The following is a 24,158-nucleotide window of genomic DNA, read 5'->3' as shown; positions in this document are numbered from 1 at the left end:
ATTTAAATATGCAACCCTTGCGTTAGTTTTGTTAAGAGAGAGGATAGAGTGAAAGACAGAGGTTGTAAGTGTCTTTGATGGGCAAAAAAAGAAGACATCAGAGAGAGTGAATACAAAGAAAAGAACAACCAATTCATCTTATGCAAGTTTGTGCAGAGGAGCTACCTTGGAGAAAATGTTTTATTCCTCATCTTATATATATTGGAGTTGATTCTGTTGTTTATTTAAAGTACCCATTGGGGTTTGTTATCCACCTTGTTGGTGGAGAGAATAATGATCTGTTGATTCTTGGAATCTCCAAAAAAACTTGTAGTGTACACATTAATTATTAATGGAAAATTTTACTAGACTAGCTCCCCGTGGGTTTTTTCTCCATGTTGAGGTTTTCCCAAGTTAAAAGTTGTGGTGTATGTTGGTTCCTCTCTTATCTGTTTTATGTATTTTATTATTTTATATATTATTTATTTAGGTAAGATTTGAAATGAGTTTTGTTTCGATTTATTTATAAGTTAATTTTGAGATCTTCTCAACAAAATTATTCAAATAGGGCTTTAGTCTTAGTGTTGGCTGATAAAAAGAATTCATATGTAGTGTTCACATATTGGGACAACTGCAAAAATTATATGATTTTGGTAATCAATTATATGTATTATTGATTATAAAATCAGAATGTTCTATGTTTCGATAAGTTTGTTGAGAAGTGATCGTAAGATAACCCAAGTTCGTTTGGAATTAAAAAGAAAAAATTGACATATAAAAAAGAGTGTATGATGCTGGAAAAATGGAACTGTTGAAAAATGATCCTAAGTTTCAGATTTTCAAGTTAAAAGAACAACTTATTTCTCCATATTTTATTTCAAATTTAAGTTATTTTCCTAAATACAGCTTATTTCACAGACAATTCATTTTTCTTTCCATATAGCCATGCATGACCTTTTCATGGAAAATCAACTAATATTTAGAACACTCTGATTTCTCTATGATAGAAGCCTAACATTTTATTAGAAAGGGTAAGGGATTTTCTCGATGCATGTAAACCCCAATGCTTGTGGTTCCCTAGTTGAACACAAATCAACTCAAATGAATTTCATCGGTGCTTTTGAGGTATATAATTAATATTAGCTTTTACTTGGCTTTTGAAAATTATTTTAGCCACCGAAAATAAATATATCTTACTTGACCAACTCAAACTTTTGGTGCTTCTATTTGCTTCTCTTAGTATAGCTAGAAGAGGTAAAACATGTTTAATTTATTTAATTGAATATAAAATTTAGTTTATGAACTTAAATTGTTATAATTATAATTGATTTCATTTATTCTAACTAGCAGAATACGACATAATGATAAATTGGTATGTTAACATTAATGGATCTCAATGTTATTCAAGTGAATACTAATTAATTTCTTTCGATTTATTACATAATTTTTTAAAACAATTATTGAACCAACAATAATTATCTCATATGATTAGCAATACTAACAAAATCATTTGTTGAAAACAAACAATTAACAGTAGAATATATCAAGATTTATATCGGAAATCTTTCCTTGAATTTATATGTACAACTCGTTTACTATAAAGATATGTCTTTGTAACCATCACACAAATATTACAAGTTTAAGCATAAAAAAGGGGAAAAAACTTTTATGGGAAGAGCAATTCTGAAAACACGAGCGGAAACTAGAGACAATAAAAAAGAGAGAAAAGAGATTAAAAAGATGTTTTATAAAAATATGATAATAAATAATGAATAGGATATTAAAAATTGATATTATTTATTTATTAAGTTTAATTAAGTAATATATTTGTGATCAGTAACTATCATTGTAATATATTAATATTAAAAATTATTTGCATGTGCAATATTTACGTTCACACGAATTTTGACTTCAATTGTTTTTTTCTTTTTTTTTATCTTAAATGTGTTCTGATTTTTATTTGGTCTACTCCAAAAAATTAATTTTCTTTTCTAATTTTTTTATTTAAATTTTTGTAAAACATTTTTTCGTTCTCTTAAGTTCTTTCTGAAATATTTATCAATTTTTGCTTAATATATATAAAAAATTATTTTTATTTATGAAATTTTTGAATCACATATATAGAACATGTTTCCACTTAGATGTTGACATGCCAAAGTCAATAAAGCAAATATAACACCAAGGTGAACTACAAAATACAAAACAAAAGTAGAAATATAAGATTAAAGAAAATTTATTAAGTATTAAAAGAAAAGTCTGAATATACTTTGAGAAAAAAGAAAACAAATTAAATCTAAAATCTTTTAGTTACTCCAATATTTTGAAATTTTTACTTACGATGATAATTTGATTGATAAATTTGAGTACATTAAAATAGTTTAAAAAATAAAAAATTATCATAACAATGTTTGTAACATTTATTTTACTAGAATTTTTTTTTATTATTATTTTATTATTATTTATTTATTATTATTATTATTTGAACAAAAATTAGCTATACACCAAAAGACTTACAATATGATTACCTCTTGTGTTGTGGGCCATCACTTGAAAGCTTTCACTCCTATTATGACAAAAAGAGTGTTTGATAAATTACTCAAGAACTTGAAATATGCATGTCGCCAAAAACGTATTATTACGATTGAGCCGAACACTCCCCAAAAGCTTATAAAAAATCCAATTGTCATACTTAAATAAAAGTCACGATTGAAAATCAAATTGTTATCTTCATGAAGTTTAACAAGTGGTTCTTGTCTTGGCACTCTATCAATACACAATTTCTTTAATGGTAGTCCACAAAGATCAAAATTATCTTCATATTTTGATGCATCAAAACTTTGTAATTGTGTGCTAGTTGGAATCTTTTCAGACAAATAATTATATGACAAATCTAACATAGTGAGTCGATCAATTTGAACAAGACTTGAAGGAATTAAATCAACAAGTTGATTTCTTGACAAATCAAGAAATTCAAGTGATGTTAACTTTCCAATATTAAAAGAAATTTCCCCCGTCAAATAATTTCTTGATAAATTTAATGAAATCAAATCAAATAAATCCTCCATTTCTTTTGAAATTTCTCCTAAGAATTGATTGCTTGAGAGATCAATGCTTTTTAAAAGTGACAATCCATCATTTGTGAACATTTGCTTTAAACCTTTCCACATCAAAATGCATTCAAATTGTATGAAGTGGTACTTATGGAATAACTTGTGTTAACAAAGTACCAATGACCTTGATCTCTCAAAGAAGCTTTCTGAGCCATTGAAGAGAAGTTTTTGATGCATTTAGGAATTTGTCCAGATAGATTTTTTAGTGAGAGATCCAATATATGAATACTTTTTAGATAAATTTGCAATGGTAAACATCCATAGAAGTAATTGTTTCCCATGCTTAAAACTTGCAATTGTAGCCATTTGCTCCCAATCCAATCTGGAATAGAACCTGATAATCTATTTTCTGCTATATCTATATCACTAACTTTGTACAGTTTCTCAAGGAGGAAGAGATCTCACCTGTTAATTTATTGTTTCTCAACAACAATACTTGAAGTTCAAGGAGTGATCCCATTAAAGTAGGAATTTTTCCTGAAAATTTTTGTTTTGACTCATATTTAAAAAAGCCAATGATCTGAAATGGGTCCAACAATCTAAAATTTGTCCAAATAACTTATTATTTGAAAGGTCTAATTGGTATAAAGTTTCAGCTACACCACCAGAACATAAAAACCAAAGAGAATCTGTGAATTTATTGTTAGATAGATTAAGATACATCGAGTCTCGTAAAAATGGTGGAAGATGACCTTCAAATTGATTTGATGCAAGACTAACGACATGTTCTTTTGAGGGAGTTGCACTGTTTCAGTGAACTTGGGAGCGCGGAATTGTTTTTCAAACGTGTTTGATTTCAGTGACTTGAAGCGATATGGGAGTGTAGATTTGAGGGATGGATGTATTATTTCATCCACGATAGAAAGGAGAGATAAGCGAGTATAATGAGAGTCTTTACCAAATTGCCCTTGCGTGCATGGAGGGGGAAGAAGATGAGGTGGTTTAGGGTGTGGCGGTGGTCGTGAGAGGTGTTGCGGTGGTGCCGTGAGAGGTGTTGTAGGGCTGTGTTTGGGGATGGCACCAATGTTGTGTGTTAAAGTTGGGATGGCACCGGTGTTGTGTTGTGTTGTGTGAGATAAAGGGGATGGCACCAGTTACGTAACCGATGCCTTGTTTTCAAAGGAGCAACACCAGTTACCACACCGGTGTCATGGTTTTATTTATTTTTTTTCATTTAGTTGCGTGTTGCGTGTTTTTCATTCAATTTTTTTTTCAGTTTTCAAAAAAAATTAATTTATTTCTTATGACTAAAAATTACTAATTTAGAAATTATTTCAAGAACATCAATTCAAAAAATCATCTCTTTCTACACAAGGGTATTATGGTAACTTCATAAATATATCTATTTTAACATTTAATTTTATCTATCACATCAATCAAATCTTTTACTAACTTTCATAAAAATTATCTCCAAATCCACTCACTTTATCCTCTAAATCCACTAAAAAAAATACAAATATTCATTCACCCAAATCTACACAAATCCATCTTCACACTGTCCCCCATATCCATCAATACAAAAGAACACACCCTAAGGGAATAATAATGATTCTTTAGTGACAAATTTGGAATAATACCTTGTAAATTGTTGCATGACATATTGATTTGAATCCATTCTTGCAATGCTAATTTAGTCCAAAACCATTTTGGAACAATATATGATATTCCACTATTTGAAATGTCAAGGTTGTTAAATAGGTTTTGTGTTTGTAACCATTTGGGAAACAATGGACCTAGCTTGCAAGAGCTCAATTCAATATGTTCCAATTGAAAAGTCGGAGCTCAATTTTGACTAAATTTTAAAGTGAGTTACCTGATAACACCAATATCTTTAACATTGACATATTATGAAAATGATAGTCATCTATCACACCTTTCAAAGAATTTGACATCAAATATAGCTCCTCAAGCTCATTTGGAAATCGAAGATCTTTAGAAATTGTTCCATTTAACTTGTTACCATAAAGGTATAATCTTTTTAATGATGGGAACATTGAAAGGGTATTGGGCAAAGTGCCACTAATTTGATTTATGCTTAGATCTAAATGTTGTAATGAGTATCGAGAACAAATAGACAAATGATTAAATATGACTCTCAGATCTTCACTTAACTTGTTGTCGGACATATCCAATGACTTCAACGTACATATGCTCCCAATTGATTTTGGAACACCACCTTCTATAGAGTTAGATCCAATTGATAATTGCTCCAACTGAGATGACAATATGATGCCTTCAGGTATCTTTCCACTCAATTGATTACTAGAAAGATCCAATGATTTTAAAAATGGGAATACTGAAAGGTCAGTTATGGAACCCATGATTTGATTGGACAACAAACGCAACTCTTGCAGTGAGTATCTAGCACAACCACTAGACAAATTATGAATAATTGACGGAAGGTCTTCGGTTATATTGTTTCTAGACATGTCTAGAGAACGAAGGGTGCATATGTTCATGAATGATTTCAAATCCCGACCCTTGAACACATTATTTGAGAGGTCAAGGTGTTTGAAACCCATTAGATTATCATTGGTTGTGTGATGGTGTTCTGAGAAAGATGAAGGACACAAAGGAGAGCATGTCGTAACGATCGACAATGGCAGCCTTGAATCGGAGAAGAGCTTCCCTCTCCTTTGGAATGCATGTGATTTGATGTTCTCCATAAGCAACCTGCACTTTCATATTCTACATTATTATCACACAGTGAATAAGTGAATATTAGAATAGAGTGAAAGGGGTGATGAATTTACAACAAACCTGCAATACAAGATACATGTTCAACAATTGTCAAGATGCTATGGCAATTTGTAAAAAATTTGGATATCCTGATTTGTTCATTACTATAACATGCAATGTCAATTGGAGCGAAATAAGAGACTTTGTTTTACCAGAAGGGTTGTCACCATCAGATAGACCTGATATTGTATGTAGAGTATTCAAAATGAAGCTGGATGAAATGATGACAAATTTTAAAAAAAAAGGACTTCTTTGGAAAAACCACTGCAGGTATGTTCTATACGCATTATTATAGACTGTATGAATATTTATTAAATTAGATTTTTGTAACTATTTAATTTGTTCTGTTATATATGCAGGAATGTACACAGTAGAATTCCAAAAGAGAGGTTTACCTCATGCACATATACTTTTATGGTTGGATGGAGAAAGCAAATTGAAAAATTCAACTGATATTGATAAAGTAATATCAGCTGAATTGCCCAATGGGGATTTGTATCCAAAATTGGAAAAAGTTGTAGCAAGTTACATGATTCATGGACCATGCGGACCTGCGAGATATACTTCACCATGCATGAAAGAAGGAAGATGTTCCAAATTTTATCCTAAAAAATTCACATCTTCAACTTCTATTGATGAAGATGGATATCCATGTTATAGAAGACTTGATGAAAATGGAAATATCACAAACACAACTAAAAATGTTGTGTACAAATAAATTTTTGAAACTCTTTGACAATGAACACATTATAGGTATGTAATTTCTAATTTTCTTTTAATTTGAAAGTTTGTATAAATATAGATGCAGGATCTATTGTTATAATTAAAATATTTGTTATAATTTTGTTATTCAATGCAGGATCTATTACCTAAAGTCCAAGGCTTACAATAAACATCATGCTGATTTAAGAAGTAATCAAATTTGTATAAAAAAGAAGTTATGAAGTTAATTAACAAAAAACACATTATAAATATATAATTTGGTCTTCTTTTATTATTATTTTTTTAAAGATATTATATTATAATTTTATAGATTAATAAATATTATAAAATAAATTATTATTATCAAAAATATTACATTTAAAAAAACCCGTGCATTGCACGGGAAGAAAGACTAGATTATAAGAAACCTGCAACACGACATAGAACACAAACATCATGAGTTTGAAACGAACTGAATTCTTGATTCACATTGTGGCTGTTATGATGATAGAGACAGAGTGGATATTAGAAAGAGAATGATAGGTGTGGTGAATTTAGCAGTTCCAAAACCCACCTCTATTTATACACAAACTCGATACCTATTCTTCTTACTCTGCTGCACTAATTTCCCTTACTTTTTTCTTAGTCCTCGGTCTTCTTGTTTTCCTTACTTTATTATACATAATATTTTATTCAACTTACATAAAGTGATAAAACTTAGTTTATATGATGAATAAAATAAGATAGAAATTACACAGCATCCACAATGAAATTGAATTGCCATCAAATGAAATATGAAATGTTGTTGCTTTTATGGTATGAACACGAATTTGGTAGTTGTGGAATAGATCTATTATCGGACCATTTTTAGGGTAATAATTCTTTTCCAATATCAATTGACTAAGAAGACTCGTGAATTTTCAGAATGTTATATGAAAAAATAAACTATCAAATTCGTCCTTACAGATTATGAAAGAATTGGAAGTTAATATTTGACGGATAAAAAAATAAGAAAATGTTCTGAAAATGCAATTCAAATTGCAAGTGTCTTGAACAAATTGTACTATTTGCAATATCTTAATTTGTCACTACCAAGATGAAACAGTACAAATTATTAAAATCAATAGTTTACATGAATAATAATAAAAAAATTAAATGATTTTTTAAAAATTTTGTAAGTCCCACAAAATACTAAGAAAAGATCCACAATGTATTTTAGTAGTGAAAGCTCTGTCACCACTTATATCTGGTTTCTTATGATATCGTCATTTCATATTATTAGCAGATGACTTTGTTACAATATATTATTTTGCTGTACATGTACAAAATAGAATAGATATTGCCAAATAAAAAAGGAAATTTAATGAATCTAGTTATTATTAGAAAATTAGACATCAGTCTTTCATACATATATAACAAAGGATTAAATAGATGTTAATAGATAAAATAGTTGTAAATAGGGTGATCATGGATTATTGAATTTTTAAAGATTCAATTCAAATCTATTTTAATTCCAAAATATTGTATCATCCAATTTTTATTTTTTTTTTTGCAAAATTAGTTTAGATTTTTTTTTTAATTAAGATCAAAATATTTGAATTAAGATTTAAATTTATATTTAAATATTTGAATCAAGTTAAAAATCCATAATCTCTTTTTTATAAAAGAAATTTAAATTGTAATTTCTAAAACTTGTATTGTTAATGTCGACACGATTGAATGTGGCAGAATTTCAGCTGGGGTCGACTTGGCCGAATTTCGGCATAGGTTGACTTGATTGAATTTTGGCTAAGGTTGACTCGAATGTATTTGACTAAAATTTGATCAGGGTCAACTCGATCAAATTCGGCCAATTTTCAGCCGCTTAGTTGAATTTCAAACAAGATTGTATCGACTGAAGTCCAATTAGGATCGACCCGTTTCGACCTTTGGTCTGAATAAACTAGTCTTGATCTTTGATTAGGATAGTCCATCTCAACCTTCAATTCAATCCAACTAAAAATTTAAATTGAAAATTTGGATTAGATTTTTTGGATTTTCTATATTTGAATATTTGGATTCTAAGAATGAATATCCAATATAAAATACATAAAATGTAGATCAAATTAAAATTCAAATTCAATAAAATTGATGTTAGATTGATTGAATTTTTAATAAAATAGATTAAATATAAGCCAAAGTGAATTGGATCAAGAAAAGTGGATTTTTTTGTCACCCTGATTGTTGGAACTAATTTAATCTTTAAAAAATGTTTAGAAAGTTTGAAAATGTTTTATAATATTTTAAAGAAGATGTTTGTTTATAATATTCTAGCAAATGTAAATTTGAATTAGAATTTACAAACGTATCATATGAAGTGTTAATCTATCAGGGAGTATTAATTAAATTTGTGGGTAACTAATTTTTATGGAAAAACTAAACTTAAATGAGACTTTTCTCTTTTTATCATATTTTTCATTCACGTTATTGGAACTTCGAACAGCAGTATTATTATTATTATTATTATTACTTTTTTACATAAAAATACATAGAATTAAATATGTTTTTGTTTTTTAATTTTTGGTAAAAATTAAAATTAATCTTTCTTTGAAACTTTAACCTAATTTAGTCTTCTAATTTTAGATATGTTTGAATTTAGTCTTTTTAACCCCAAATTGTGTTAAGTTTATTTGATATTTTAAATGCATTTTATGGTAGCATTTGAGATATTTATACCATTTGACACATTTTCACTTCAATATTAACCAATAATTTATCTTAAAATACGTTTGAAATGTTAAATAAACTTAATACAAATTTATTAAAAAATTTAAATCTAAATATTTATAAAATTAAAAAACTAAACAAGATTAAATTCTTAAAATAAAACTAATTTTAATTTTTATTTAAAAATCGTGAGACAAAAATATATTTAATCCAAAGCTATAATTAGTCATGTGTACTGTATTTAGAGTCGACAAATTACGTATTCTTTTCGCTCTGCTGCACTGCTTTCCCTTACTATATTCTCAGTCATCGGTCGTCGTGTTTCACTCTTTCCCTTTTTTTCTCCGTAATTTCTGCACCAAAAGCAAGCGTTTTGGTCCTTTTTTCTTCTTCTTATTAATCATAAAGTTGTCAATAAAGTAAATAAAAGACAACAAATATAAAGAAAAAACCGAACGCGTAAAATGCAGTACATGCTTACTTTTGAAATTCAGTTTAATTATTTTTCTCTTAAATAATAAAAAAATCTAAATGACATCTCATTTCAATTTTTATATTTATTACACTTTTCATTAATGCATGCAATATTTCTAGATTAATATTTTTAATCATAATATTTTATTCAACTTTCCGGGAAACGAATATTTTGGGGTCGGAAGGTTCGTCCTTCCTAAACTCTTATAATTCTGTGTATATATAACTATAATTTATGATAATTAAATTAGGTAAAATTTTTATTTATTTTATAAAGTATATCATGTTAATAAATAGTGAAATATAAATTAAATATAATATAGAATACAAAATTTATTAATATATATATATATATATATATATATATATATATAAGTTTTCTCTTACATTATTAATATATTTGACGGATTAAACGGATTGACTCACGGATTCACTTAATTAAAAAAAATACAATTTATTTATTTTTTTCAGTCAAAACTAAATTGTAATTCTAATTAAAATCTAAATAAACTTTAATAGAAACCAAAATAAAAAAAAATACAAATTATTTATGTGTTGGCTAAAAAAAACAACCTAACATAACTCAATGTAAAGTCCAACTTAATAAAAAACACTTGTGTGACTCTTTTGTCTACGGGTTGGTGAGTCAACTCGGCTCATCACGGGTTCAACCCGAATGAGCCGAATAAAAAATCAACCTGTATTAAAATTTGTAGAAGAATTTCTACCCAACCTAGCCCAAATCCATGGTGAGCCGGGTTGGCTTACGGGTTGCAACCCATTTTGACAGCTCGAATAATATGAGATAAGCTTTCACCATTAAATATTTTCTTAATATTTAGTGGGACTTACAAATTTAAAAAAGAAAAACCGAAAGAAAAATTAATATCTATTTTATGAATTGTATAAAAAAATCACGGACAATATACAAATTTTTAATTGTATTTATTTTCATACAATATATTGTCTCTACACAAGAATAAATAACATTATTTATTATTCATGTAAAACTATTAAATTGTAATAATTTGGACTCTTTCTATGTGGTTAGGAAAAACTGACCATCTTGGTTGCCACAAATAAAGATATCGCAAAGAGTACAATTTGTTGGACACAATTGCATTTTCAGAGCACTTTCTTAATTTTTTTTTCAAATATTAAATTCCAATTCTTTAATTATTTGTAAGGAGGAGTTTGATGGTTTGTTTTTTTCATATAATATTGTGGTTTAAAATGAAAATTCACAAGTCTTCTCGGAAGTCAATTGATAATGCTGAAATTATTGAAATCTTGCATGCATTAATGAAATGCATAATAAATATAAAGCTGAAATGAAATGTCATTGGTTTCTTTTATTATTTGAAACATAAAACCATTTAGTGCATTTAATGTGTGCGTTTTATGTTTTATATTTGTTGGCTTTTACTAAGTTATTGTATGAGTCATATATAATTGTAAATAAAAAAGGGTTGTTTTAGTACATTATTTATGGACCACAAAAATTATTTGATATGATGAATAAAAAAAAGTGACTTAGAATAAAGTAAGGAAACAGTGCAGCAGAGAGAGAAGCATGTGTAATTTAGGAGTTGGTGTGTCTATAAATGTGGGTATTGGGAGTGGTAAATTCAGAACCCATATCAGTCTCTTCTAATATTCACTCTGTTTGAAAGTGATAATGAAGAATATGAAAGCGATGATGTTTGTGGTGTGTGTGGTGTTGCAGGTTGCGTACGGAGAACACCATATGAGATGCCTTCCGAAGGAGAGGGAAGCACTCCTCCAATTCAAGGCTGCCATTGTTGATAGTTACGACATGCTCTCCTCTTGGACCTCTCCCGACTGCTGTCGGTGGGAAGGGATTCGCTGCAGCAACCTCACCGCCCATATTGTAAGCCTCGACCTTCACGGAGAAGTTCATTATAAATCTCTTTCTCTTGGCTATTATGATGAAGTCTCTTGGCGTTACATCAGCGGAGAGATCCACAAGTCATTAACGGAGTTGCGACAATTACAGAATTTGAACCTCAGTCTCAATTCTTTTCCAGACATTAATATTCCAGGGTTTATTGGCTCCCTTACCAGCTTGAGATATCTTGATCTCTCTTCGTCTCAGTTTAGAGGAAATATTCCAAGTGAGTTAGGCTCTCTTTCTCATTTAAAATACTTAAATCTTGCTTCTAATTATTATTTGGAGGGTTCAATCCCTCATGAACTTGGAAATCTCTCTCGGTTGCAGTATCTTGATCTCAGATGGAATTCTTTAAATGGAAGTATACCTTTCCAACTTGGAAATCTGTTTCGGTTGGAGTATCTTGATCTCACTGGGAATTCTTTTGAAGGATACATTCCTTCCCAACTAGGAAACCTTTCAAATTTGCATAAGCTGTATCTTGGAGAATATCATGGTGCTCTCAAAATTGTCACTACTCATCAATGGTTATCTAATCTTACTTCTTTAACCCATCTTTACATGGATTCCATATCTAATTTTAACACTTCTCTTAGCCGGCTTCAAACGATTGCCAAGCTACCAAAACTAAGAGAACTCAGTTTAATTGAATGTGGCCTTTCCGATCATTTCCTCCTTTCATTCAACCCTTCCAACTTCAATTTTTCTTCTTCCCTTTCTGTCCTTAGACTTTCTGAAAACTCCTTCATGCAACCGATGATATTCCGGTGGTTGTCAAACACCACTTCCAACCTTGTTGAGCTTGACCTTAATGGTAACCTCTTGAAGGGTTCGACATCCAATCATTTTGGCTTGGCCATGAATTCACTTGAACGCCTTGACCTTTCCAATAATTTGTTCAAGGGTGAGGATTTGAAATCATTCATGAATATATGCACCCTACGTTCTTTAGACATCAGTGGAAACAATATCACCGTAGACCTTTCATCAATTCTTCGTTATTTCTCCAGTGGTTGTGTTAGATACTCACTACAAGAGCTGAGTTTGACTTCTAATCAAATCAGAGGTTCTGTACCTGACCTTTCAGCATTTTCAAATTTAAAGGCGTTGGATCTTTCTCGCAATCAATTGAGTGGGAAGATACCTGAAGGCACTAGATTACCATCTCAGTTAGAGCAATTGTCAATTAGCTTAAACTCTTTAGAAGGTGGTGTTCCAAAATCATTTGGGACCACATGTACTTTGGAGTTCTTGGATTTTTCTTTCAATAAGTTGAGTGAAGATCTGACAATGATATTTAATCATTTGTCCGGATGCTCTAGATACTCATTGCAAGAACTATATCTCGATCACAATAAATTCAACAGAATACTGCCTGATTTCTCTATATTATCAAAGTTAGAAACGTTGGATCTATCAGGAAATCAAATAAAGGACGGAGTTCCAAAATTACTTCACAATGATAGTGTTTTGCGTTCATTGAACCTATTCAATAACAGTCTGAGTGAAAACCTTTCAACAATAATACATCACTTATCCCCATCATTGCAACATTTAAATCTAGGCATGAATCAAATTAGAGGTACTTTGCCTAGCAACCTCGCAACAATGTTCCCATCATTAAAAGAATTGTACCTTGATGGTAACAAATTAAATGGGACAATTTCTGAAGATCTTCGATTTCCAACAGAACTTGAGGTATTATACTTGATGTCAAACTCTTTGAAAGGTGTGCTAACTGACTCTCATTTTATTAATATGACAAAGTTAAAGGCATTGACGTTGTCAGATAACTCACTAACTTTAGAAGTTAGTCAAAATTGGACTCCGTCTTTTCAATTGGATGATATTAGATTGAGGTCTTGCAAGCTAGGCCCATTTTTTCCAAAATGGCTAGAGAAACAAAACAAATTTGAATACCTTGACATTTCAAATGGTGGAATATCAGATACTGTTCCAAAATGGTTTTGGACCAAATTTGGGTTGTCAGATTGGATGAGTATTAATATTTCATGCAATAAATTGCAAGGTATAATTCCAAATTTGCCATTAGATAATCATTATGTTTCTCTTAATCTAGCATCAAATCAATTTGAAGGTCATGTTCCACCATTTTTACGAGGCTCAATATTTCTTGATCTATCAAACAATAAATTCACAAATTCTTTTTCGTTTTTATGCTCTGGTGGTGTAGCTGAAACTTTGAACCAATTAGACCTTTCAAATAATAAGTTTTCTGGACAGATTCCGGACTGTTGGACCCATTTCAAGGCATTGACTTATTTAACTATGAGTCAAAACAAATTTTCTGGAAATATTCCTACTTCAATCGGATCACTCTTGCAACTTCAAGTATTATTATTGAGAAGTAATAACTTATCAGGCAATATCCCTTCCATCTTGAAGAATTGCACACAATTAGTGATGGTAGACATAGCAGAAAATAGATTATCAGGATCTATCCCAAATTGGATTGGAAATGAATTATCACAGTTGCAATTTTTAAGCTTAAGAAGCAATTATTTCTATGGGAGCTTACCATTGCAAATTTGTTATCTAAAGAGAATTCAACTCTTAGATCTCTCTCTAAATAACCTATCTGGACAGATTCCTAAATGCATACAAAATTTCTCCTCAATGGCTCAAATGACTTCTTTGAGTGGTTATCAAAGTCATCAATATTTGGTCAACACGAGTGATATGACAATTATCCGTTCGTACAATTTGAGTGCATTCTTGATGTGGAAAGGTTCTGAGCAAATGTTCACAAACATAGAATTATCACTTTTGAAAAGTATTGATCTCTCAAACAATCAATTATCAGGAGAAATTCCAAAAGAATTAGAGGGTTTATTTGGATTGGTTTCATTGAATTTATCAAGAAACCAATTGACAGGAAAAATTCCTTCAAATGTTGGAGAGCTAACATCACTTGAATTTCTTGATTTGTCAAGAAACCAACTTGTTGGTTCAATTCCTTTTAGTCTTGCTCAAATTGATCGACTCGCTTCATTAGATTTGTCACATAATTATTTATCTGGAAAAATTCCAACTGGCACACAGTTACAGAGTTTTGATGTATCAAAATATGAAGATAATGTTGATCTTTGTGGACCACCGTTAAAGAAATTGTGTATTGATAGAATGCCAAGACAAAAATCGATTGTTGAATTTCAAGAAGATGACAATTTGATTTTCAATCGTGGGTTTTACATAAGTATAACAATTGGATTTGTTATTAGCTTTTGGGGAGTATTTGGCTCAATCTTACTGATACGTTCTTGGCGTCATGCATATTTCAAGTTCTTAAATAATTTAGCAAACACTCTTTATGTCATGGCAGCAGTGAAAGTATTCAAGAGGTTTTCTAGAGCATAACAGGTAATATTATTTTAGCTTTGTGTTATTTTTCTTATATTATTATTTTTATTATTATTTTAAACAAATAGTTTTCACAAACCTCAGTTTTTCTTTTTCAAAAGTTATATATTGAACATATATATTTTATATATACTAGAATAGGAATTTATTTTCCTGTGATGTTACAACCAACATTGAAGACTTGATATGGTAATTTTTATTTTTATTTTTTTACTTTTTCCAAATTATCAACAGTATATATTATTGCAAATAGAATGTCAAACATCACACAAGTAGCTAAGAGATTTTAGATTTAAACATGTTTTTCTCTCCGCTTGTATCCATAATATTGTTTTTTCTTCATCCTTTGTTTTTCTTATTTTGTATTTCATGATGGTTGCTAGTGACTTTGCTAATTTGACGTATCACCTTTTAGTAGAAAATATATGACAAAAAAAATCTTTCTTGAACGTAGACAAACAAATATTTTGAGAGGAATAATGCATAAATATTTCAGAAACACCTTATAACAGAACAAAATATATAAAAAGATTTAGGAAACAAAAGTATTTTTTTTTATTAAAGATCAAATAAAAATCAGAACTTTCAAATCTAAAATACCACATTTAAAGCCAAAATTTGTACAGACATAAACGATTGTACATACAACAATGTTTTTATATTAATACATAATAATTAATTATTGTTACTGATTATCAAGATATTATTTAGTTAAAAAAATCAATAACATCACATTTTAATTTGTCATTCACTATTTATTCTTTATCTTTACGAAATCGATCTCATTTTTTCAGAGAATAACAATTACAAAGCTATTATCGTAAAATCATTTTTTCATTAGACAAAAAGAAACTGTTAAAAGATTAAGGATGTAATAATAAATACGAATATTGCTTAAAGATAATAATTAATGTCTATGGATTCAATAAAATAATAAAATATCCTAAGTATAAAACATATTTTAAGTCTCTTTATTTCTCCTCTTTCGATCATGTCCCAAAATTGTTGTGTCAATCTCATAATAAGTTGTTTCTTCTTTTGTATGTTTAAAGATTGCAATATTTGTGCCATGGGTGATAGATATAATTATTTTTCGACAAATGATTTTTAAGAAGTATATAATAAATCGAAAAATTTAAAAAGTATTCACTTCAGTTATTGGAGTTTTCTATTCATTTTCCTTTTAATATCTGAGTTTTCTTTGTTTTTCTCTTTTTCTTTTCATTATTTTTTGTTATTTTTATTTTTGGCCAAATTAATGATTTGTTTATTTTTTGGCAGAGGAAATCTGGATTATTATAGGTGTGAAGTAGTGTGAGTGAAGAAATGGAATTATTGTTGAAGATCGAAAGGACAAAAAAAAAACAGAGAAAAGAGCTACTTCACTTGAATTTGAAGAAAGATAACTGAGGAAGGTTTTATTAGATTTATTTTCTTTAAAACTTTCTTTCTTGTCTATTTTTATTTTGTAATAAGTTTTTGAAAACAATTGGGCTTGGGGGAGCCCATTGCAGTTGGGCTTAGCCTTTCAATTTGCGTTTATTACAGGAGGTTTCTCCCTGCACCTTCAAAGAGTTCTACTGTACCTCCAAAACAATTTAAATTTCCTATAATACCCCTCTGAACCCTTTGACTATTAAGCGGTAAAAGTTAAAAAAAGATTTCCCGGTAAAATCCTTAACCGGCTTTCGAAATCCGATAAAATCCTTAACCGACTTTCGAAACCCGGTAAAATTCTTAATCGGCTTTCGAAATCTGGTAAAATCCTTAACCGGCTTTCGAAATCCGGTAAAAGATTTATTTTCAATTAGATTAATATTACTAAATTGTTGTTTTGTTGTAATATATTTTATTAATATTTATTATTTTTTTAGTTATGAACTTGAGTTTTTTATTTATTTATTTTTATTATTTTTTGTTTTAATTTGTTATTTTTTTATTCATTTTATTACTTTATTGTTTTATAAATTTTGTTATTTGCAATTTTTTTATTCATTATTTTCTACACTTTTTTTAGAGTTTTATTTATTTGATAATTGAGTTTTTTATTTGTTTATTTGTAAGTTTTATATATTTGAAATAAATACAAAGAATTTCAAAATCAAAAAAATAAGTAAAGCAAAATAAAAATCGGATTTCCATTTTCGGTTTGTATAAAATAAAATCACTGTTTATCATTACGACTAGAAGCCGGTTTGTATTAAAAACACAATTTCAAAATAAAAATTAAAGACTTCACGAAATTCTTAATTTTTAAAAGTTTGTAAAAAAAATATATAAATTAAATAAATATAAAATGAATCACAAAAAATTTAAAAAATTTAAAAATTGAAAAATTGAAAAGATTTATTATAACATTACGAATATTGAAATCCGTAACAAGATAAAATCGATATCCAAATCCATTTTCTGGAAATAAATACAAAGCATTTCAAAATTAAAAAAAATCAAAAAAATAAGTAAAGTAAAATAAAAACCGGATTTCCATTTTCGGTTTGTATAAAATAAAATTCGTGATTATCATTACGACTATCGAAATTTAAATGTCAGTATATAAATATAAACTTTAAATAAAAAAGCAGTTTATTGAACCGGACTTCCATTGTCGGTATACAATTTTATTTAATGTAGTTATATATAATGTAAACAATTTAAAATTAAATAATTAATATATGAATATAAACAAATTGAAATTAAATCTTATAAATAAATCAAATAAATAAATAAAAACACTAACAAATAATAAATAAGTAAAAATAATTTGAAAATAATTAAATAAAATTAATCTAGATATTATAAAGGCAAATACCTACAAAAATTAAATTAGTAAAATTTTATTTAATGTACTTATATAAAATATAAATAATCTAAAATTAAATAATTAATACATAAATTATAAAACAATTGAAGTTAAATTTTATAAACAAATCAAATAAAAAAAATAAGAAAATTAAAATCACCAACATTACTACGAATGTCGCTTTTAAAAAAAATTTGATTTAGACAATTTCATAACCGGATTTCGAATGCCGGTATACAAAGAAAATGGATTTCGAATTCCGTTAAATCACTTAACCGAACTTCAAATGCCGGTTCACAATTTCAAATCCGTTTGACACTATTCACCAGATTTCGAAAGTCGATTCAAGATTTTACCGGATTTCGAAAGCCGGTTAAGGATTTTACCGGATTTCGAAAGCCAGTTAAGAATTTTACCGGGTTTCGAAAGTCGGTTAAGAATTTTTTTTAACTTCAAATGCTGGTTCACAATTTCAAATCCGTTTGACACTATTCACCGAATTTCGAAAGTCGATTCAAGATTTTACCGGATTTCGAAAGTCGGTTAAGGATTTTACCGGATTTCGAAAGCCGGTTAAGAATTTTACCGGGTTTCGAAAGCCGGTTAAGAATTTTTTTTAACTTTTACCGCTTAATAATCAAAGGATTTAGATGGGTATTACAGGAAATTTAAATTCTTTTGGAGGTGTAGTAGAACTTTTTGGAGGTGTAGGGAGAAACTCCCTTATTACATGTGAAGTTGTTTATAATAAAATGACTTGATGAATGTTGAAAACGTTGGAAATGACATGTTATTGATTTTTGAATCATCTTCATTGATTATGTAAAACTAATAGATTATGTGTATTTGTTGCATATGATTAATTAATTTTACGGGAATTACTTTAGTAAAATTTTACCTTAGACAGATAAAAATGGCATGATAACATGAAATTCAAAGTTAGATTGTAAGTTGAAGAATTTATAAAAGCACAACTTGAATTTCTTTTATCATTTGTTAATTAATCTGTCTCAATTATTAAGTATCTTAATTTGTCATTCACTATTTATTATATATCTTTAAAAATTATTTTAAATTTTTTAAGAGAATAACAATTACAAAAATATTATGGTAAAATAATTTTTTCATTCGACAAAAAGAAAATTATTGAAAGATTAAAGATGTAATAATAAATAAGAATATTACTTAAAGATAATAATTAATATTTTTGGATACAATAAAATAATAAAAGATCCTAAGTATAAACATATTTTCAATCTCTTTCTTTATCTTCTTTCGATCATGTCTGAAAATTGTTGTCTCATCATCATAAGAAGTTGTTTTTTTTCTTTCGTATGTTAAAAATTGCAATATTTGTGCCATGGATGATAGATATAATTATTTCTTTAAATACATTTTTTACATGAGTTGTAATTAGAGGAATGATCTCCAATATAAATCTTCATATTTTCTAATCTTTGGATTTGTAACGTCCATTTAATAATTACACTTAATTAAATGAAACATCACATAAAAGAATATATTATAAAAGGTATTATCATGGAGTAGGAATGTCACTCTTCACAGTTATCCAAACAACTTGGAGAGAAAAATTAAGGCATACTATGATGTCATTAATAAAACAGAGTACAAGTTTAACAGTATCCAAAATACATGCTCATAGAGCAAAAATGTACATAGGCCACAATGCCTTAAAAGTGTACTCGAAGTAAGGGGATCCAACCCAAGATTAGCTATGCAGCGAAGTTTCCATCACCCTGATGACCATGAGAGGTTCCCATATATGCTTACATCAATAAATTGATGATCATTGCAAAAGGAGAAAACCACACACAAAACACATAAGCAAATAGAAAGGGTAAGCTAGAGTAAAAGGTTTTATCATACAATTGAGCATGCAATTTAAAAGTCAATAATACATGAATCAACCAAGCATGTGATAGCAAACAAGTGAGACTCTAAGACTCAATTATCTAGATACATATAATCAATCGAATTCACTGGATGTTTGCACTTGTGGTGGCCTCTATTACTCTGCAGAGCCATTGCCAATGAGTTTCACCCTACCACGCACAAGGTTAGCCTTCAAACGTCTAAGGTCATTATCTTGCCAAAGACTAGGGCCTCCTGCTACTCTCACCACTTGAGTCAGTACGCTCTACGTGAGACTAACTAACTCTTTAGAGCTTCAGGATGCAATCCTTACCTGAATCCTTACTTAATTATATACTGAGGCACCACCACGAAACCTTACTAAGAGGTTCGTGGAATTACATCCATTACCTGAGGTACCACCATGAGCTCTCGACGAGAGGGTCATGGAATTACGTGCATTACATGAGGTACCACCATGAACTCTCATCAAGAAGTTCATGGAATTACGTCCATTACCTAAGGCACCACCATGAGCTCTCACTAAGAGGGTCATGGAATTACGTCCATTACATGAGGTACCACCATGAACTCTCACCAAGAGGTTCATGGAATTACGTCGTACCCACACCATAGCCATGTCTCACCAACCAATTATAGATTTATCATGCATACCAATTCTCATGTCAATATTCAACCAACCACCCAATCATGTTTCATACACATATTCATACCAAACTCATCGATTCAGATCCCAATGTATCATATAGAGCATACATGGCATCATACTTGAGACTGTTTAAAGCACAAATCATCCAATTATGTGAACGTCCACGAATATAATCAACTTTGTTAATCTCGCTCATACTAAAGAGCTCACGCTCAGGCGAGAGGAACCCCTCGCTCAAGCCACCAACTCTTGCCTGGGCGAGATTGCACACAGGGGGCACGTTGAGGTCTTGCTCAAGCTACCTATCTCGCTCAATGAGACTACTCTCACTCAGGTGAGTGGCCTTCACTTAGGCGAGCCCTCAAACAGAGAGAAATATGGGTTGCAGCTGTTCTCGCTCAAGCGAGAGCTCCTCGCTTAAGCGAGAGCTTTACGTTTGAGCGACCAATCAGCTCGCCTGGGCGAGTTCAGCAGAACCCACCAGCTCTCCCTTGTGCAAATGCCAGATTCGAATCACACCCACAACACAGGCAGTGCATTTTCACATGACAAACAACATGAATCAAGCATCTATAATGTAAAACAGACTAAACATGCAAATATAACTTAAAAATAGAGAAACCCTAGCTTTCCTTACTTGAACAAAGGCTAGTAGACAACGACAAACACCAAACAGTGAGCACCACAACTCCGGGAACAACTTTGTGAGCTGAAATACTAACACCAGAACCAAAACAGGGTTACTACGATGAACCTAGTTGGAAACACAAAAGTAAAGCTAGAGAAGAGAAGATATGGTTTGGAGACTAACTTATTACATGGAATAGAAGTGGAGTTCAACTAGCTTGATGAGGAACAAGGTCTAACCCTAGCAGAGCTTTGAAAAGAGAGAAGAGTGAGTGAGGAAAATGGGTTGCCTTGCGGAATGAGAGTAGAATGAGAAGGATTAGGGCTGGAAAAAAGCTTTGGGACACCCTATGGGCTGGCCTTAGGCCTAATAGATAAGGCCAAACCCTTAAATATTAAGAACAAAAAAAGTGGGTCTTACGATATTTCTCTCTTTTTTCTCATTATTTTCTATTGTTTCTATTTTTGGCCAAATTAATTATTTGTTTAATTTTTTTGCAGAGGAAATCTGGATTATAGGTGTGAAGTAGTGTAAGTGAAGAAATGAAACTATTATTGAAGATGAAAGGGTTATGAGGGTTGCATGCTGAAAGCACACGAAAAAACAGAGAAAAGAGCTACTTCACTTGGATTTGGAGAAAGATAATTGAGAAAGTTTTCTACAAATTTATTTTCATTAAAACATTTTTATTTTGTAATACCATGATTTGATCAATCTTCAAAATATTGAAAATGACATGTTCTGCTATCTCATTTTCTCATCTCTCATTGTTACTCAATTACCAAATTAGTTCTTTTCCATTATTATTTCCACTATAACTTTTATGAGTTTTATATTTGTATCTTCAAATCTTTAAGAAGAAGGATAAATACTTCTTATTTAGTATGTGAAGCTTAAGATTCACTAAGACAGTTAACATAAATAATTGAACCAAACTGTCTGATTAATAGAATTACACAATCAATTTACAAACTCTAATGTTTGAAATTGTTTACTATATATAATAAACATACGTAAGATGTTTTGAGTAAAACATTCCTATTCATTAAAGCCATTTCATTTTCCAAAACCGTGCAAGACAAAATATAAATTCCCTAAAACAAGTGTTCCTTTGTTTCTAGAAAAACCCAAACAATAACCGAGAACCCTCTATATAAACATTACTAATTTAAAAGCCAATTCTTTTGGTAGGTAAAATATTGACGCTAATGTTAGTAATTAATTTAGAGACCAAATCACCTTAATGATAAATTTAAAGACAAATTTAAAAATTATTTTAATTACCAAGGGAAAGTGTTGACAAGAAAAAGGAAAAGAAGTCCAAGAAAAGACATGTTTATATAGTTTGGGAAGATAATGATAATTAAGTAACTCATCACAAGATGAAAGTAAAAAAACAAACTTGTATATCATAACTGGATATGAATTATCATCATCAAGTCAAGTAACATCAAATCAAGTAAATTCTCTGTCATCAAGTGACAAGAATGATTATACCTAAAGGCATCATATTTTCATCTCAAATGGAGCAATTGTTAAATGGATCTAACTCTTTGGGAGGTAATGTTCCAAAATCATTTGGGAGCACATGTACTTTGCAGTCATAGGATTTGTCTGACAATATGTTGAATGAAGATTTGACAGTCATATTTAATCATTTGTTTGGATGTTCTATATATTCATTTCGAGAATTATATCTCAATGAAAATAAATTCAGTGCAACACTAGCTGATTTCTCAATATTTTTGAAGTTGGAAATGTTGGATCTATCGAGAAATGAATTAAAGGATATGGTTCCAAAATCAATTCACAATGCTACTGTTTTGCATTCATTGGACCTATCCAATAATCATTTGAGTGAAAATCTTCCAGCAATAATACATCACTTATCCCAATGCCAGATACTCATTGCAACATTTAGATCTGAGCATGAATCAAATTAGTGGCATTTTGCCTGACACCCTCTCAATGCTCTCGTCATTAAAAAAGTTATACCTTGAGAATAACAAGCTAAATGGGACAACTTTTAAAGATTTTCAATTTCCAATTGAACTTGAGGAATTGCATTTGATGTCATATTCTTTGAAAGATGTGATAACTGACTCTCACTTTTATAATATGTCAAAGTTAAAATAATTAATGTTATCAAATAACTTACTTTAGAATTTAGTCAAAATTGGACTCCATCTTTTTAGTTGAATAATATTCAACTGAGGTCATGCAAGCTAGGACCGTTGTTTCCCATATGGCAAGAAAAACAAAATGAATTTAAAAATCATGACATTTCAAATAATGGAATATCAGGTATTGTTCCAAAATGGTTTTGGAATAAATTTGAATTGCCAAATTGGATCAATATTAATATTTCATGCAACAATCTACAAGATTCCAAATTTGTTACTAAAGAATCATTTTTATTCCATTATTCTTGCATCAAATCAATTTACATGAATTATACATTAGTAAAATTTTACCTTAACCAGATTAAACATGCTATGATTACATGTAATTGAAAGCTTGTTAGCCGAAGAATTTGTAGAAGCACAACTTGAATTTATTTATAATTTGTGAAATAATCTATATTAATTGTTAAATTTCTTGATAATTCATTTTAGTGTTAAGAAATTAAATACCAGTCATCTTATAATTTAAGTAACATTTAACTAATAAGATGTCGAATTTACTCTTTATTAAATAACATTTTACATTATTTCACTAAAACAAAGTATTTTTTACTGGTAATTATTTTATGATGATAATTTAATACATTATTTTTTCTTTCTGTTAATTTTACATAACCACTACAATAAAAATTGATTTTAGCAAGAGTTTTAATTACGTTTCTGGAAATTTTAACCTCGTTAGATATGTTATTCGCAGTTTAACTTTTTTCAGATAAAATTATTGTCGCTAACAAATTATCAAGAGTTTTAAATAACTCATGCTAAAACGAAACTTTCCTATTATTTGATAACTCCGTAAATTATTAGGGATTTCAAACTCTCGTAAATTATCAGAGTTTTGAAACCCCAGTATTTTTTATAGGTTTCAAACCCTCCGTATTTCTCAATGGTTTCAAACCTCCAATACTTTCTAGAGATTTCAAACTCCTATTACATGAGTCATCATTTGAATTAATTTTATCGATTGATTTTTTTAATTACGTAACTTAATTTTTTTAATGC

General features: G+C 29.5%; 1 protein-coding gene and 1 pseudogene across 2 annotated transcripts; one reads left to right on the top strand and one right to left on the bottom strand.

Moving 5' to 3' along the window:
• Positions 1 to 2,522: 2,522 nt before the first annotated feature.
• On the bottom strand, positions 2,523 to 5,755 carry LOC114180837 (receptor-like protein EIX2; annotated as a pseudogene).
• A 5,516-nt stretch (positions 5,756 to 11,271) lies between these two features.
• LOC114181197 (receptor-like protein EIX2) lies at positions 11,272 to 16,600 on the top strand. 2 transcript variants are annotated; one of them, XM_085672177.1, is made up of 3 exons: positions 11,272 to 11,332; positions 11,437 to 11,845; positions 16,285 to 16,600. In XM_085672177.1, the coding sequence occupies exons 1-3, from the start codon at positions 11,315 to 11,317 to the stop codon at positions 16,314 to 16,316; spliced, it is 459 nt and encodes a 152-aa protein (XP_085528303.1). In that variant the 5' UTR covers positions 11,272 to 11,314; the 3' UTR covers positions 16,317 to 16,600. The 2 variants fall into 2 exon arrangements, with proteins under 2 accessions (XP_085528303.1, XP_085528304.1); XM_085672178.1 differs by lacking the exon at positions 11,272 to 11,332 and adding an exon at positions 12,036 to 15,003 and having other exon boundaries at positions 11,352 to 11,963.
• The last annotated feature ends 7,558 nt before the right edge of the window (positions 16,601 to 24,158 follow it).

This window comes from Vigna unguiculata, chromosome 4 (genome assembly GCF_037176805.1).
Source record: "Vigna unguiculata cultivar grain cowpea cultivar isolate G323 ecotype 2 chromosome 4, ASM3717680v1, whole genome shotgun sequence".
In the NCBI taxonomy this organism is placed as follows: domain Eukaryota; kingdom Viridiplantae; phylum Streptophyta; class Magnoliopsida; order Fabales; family Fabaceae; genus Vigna; species Vigna unguiculata.
This window is presented reverse-complemented; position numbering and strand designations above follow the sequence as displayed.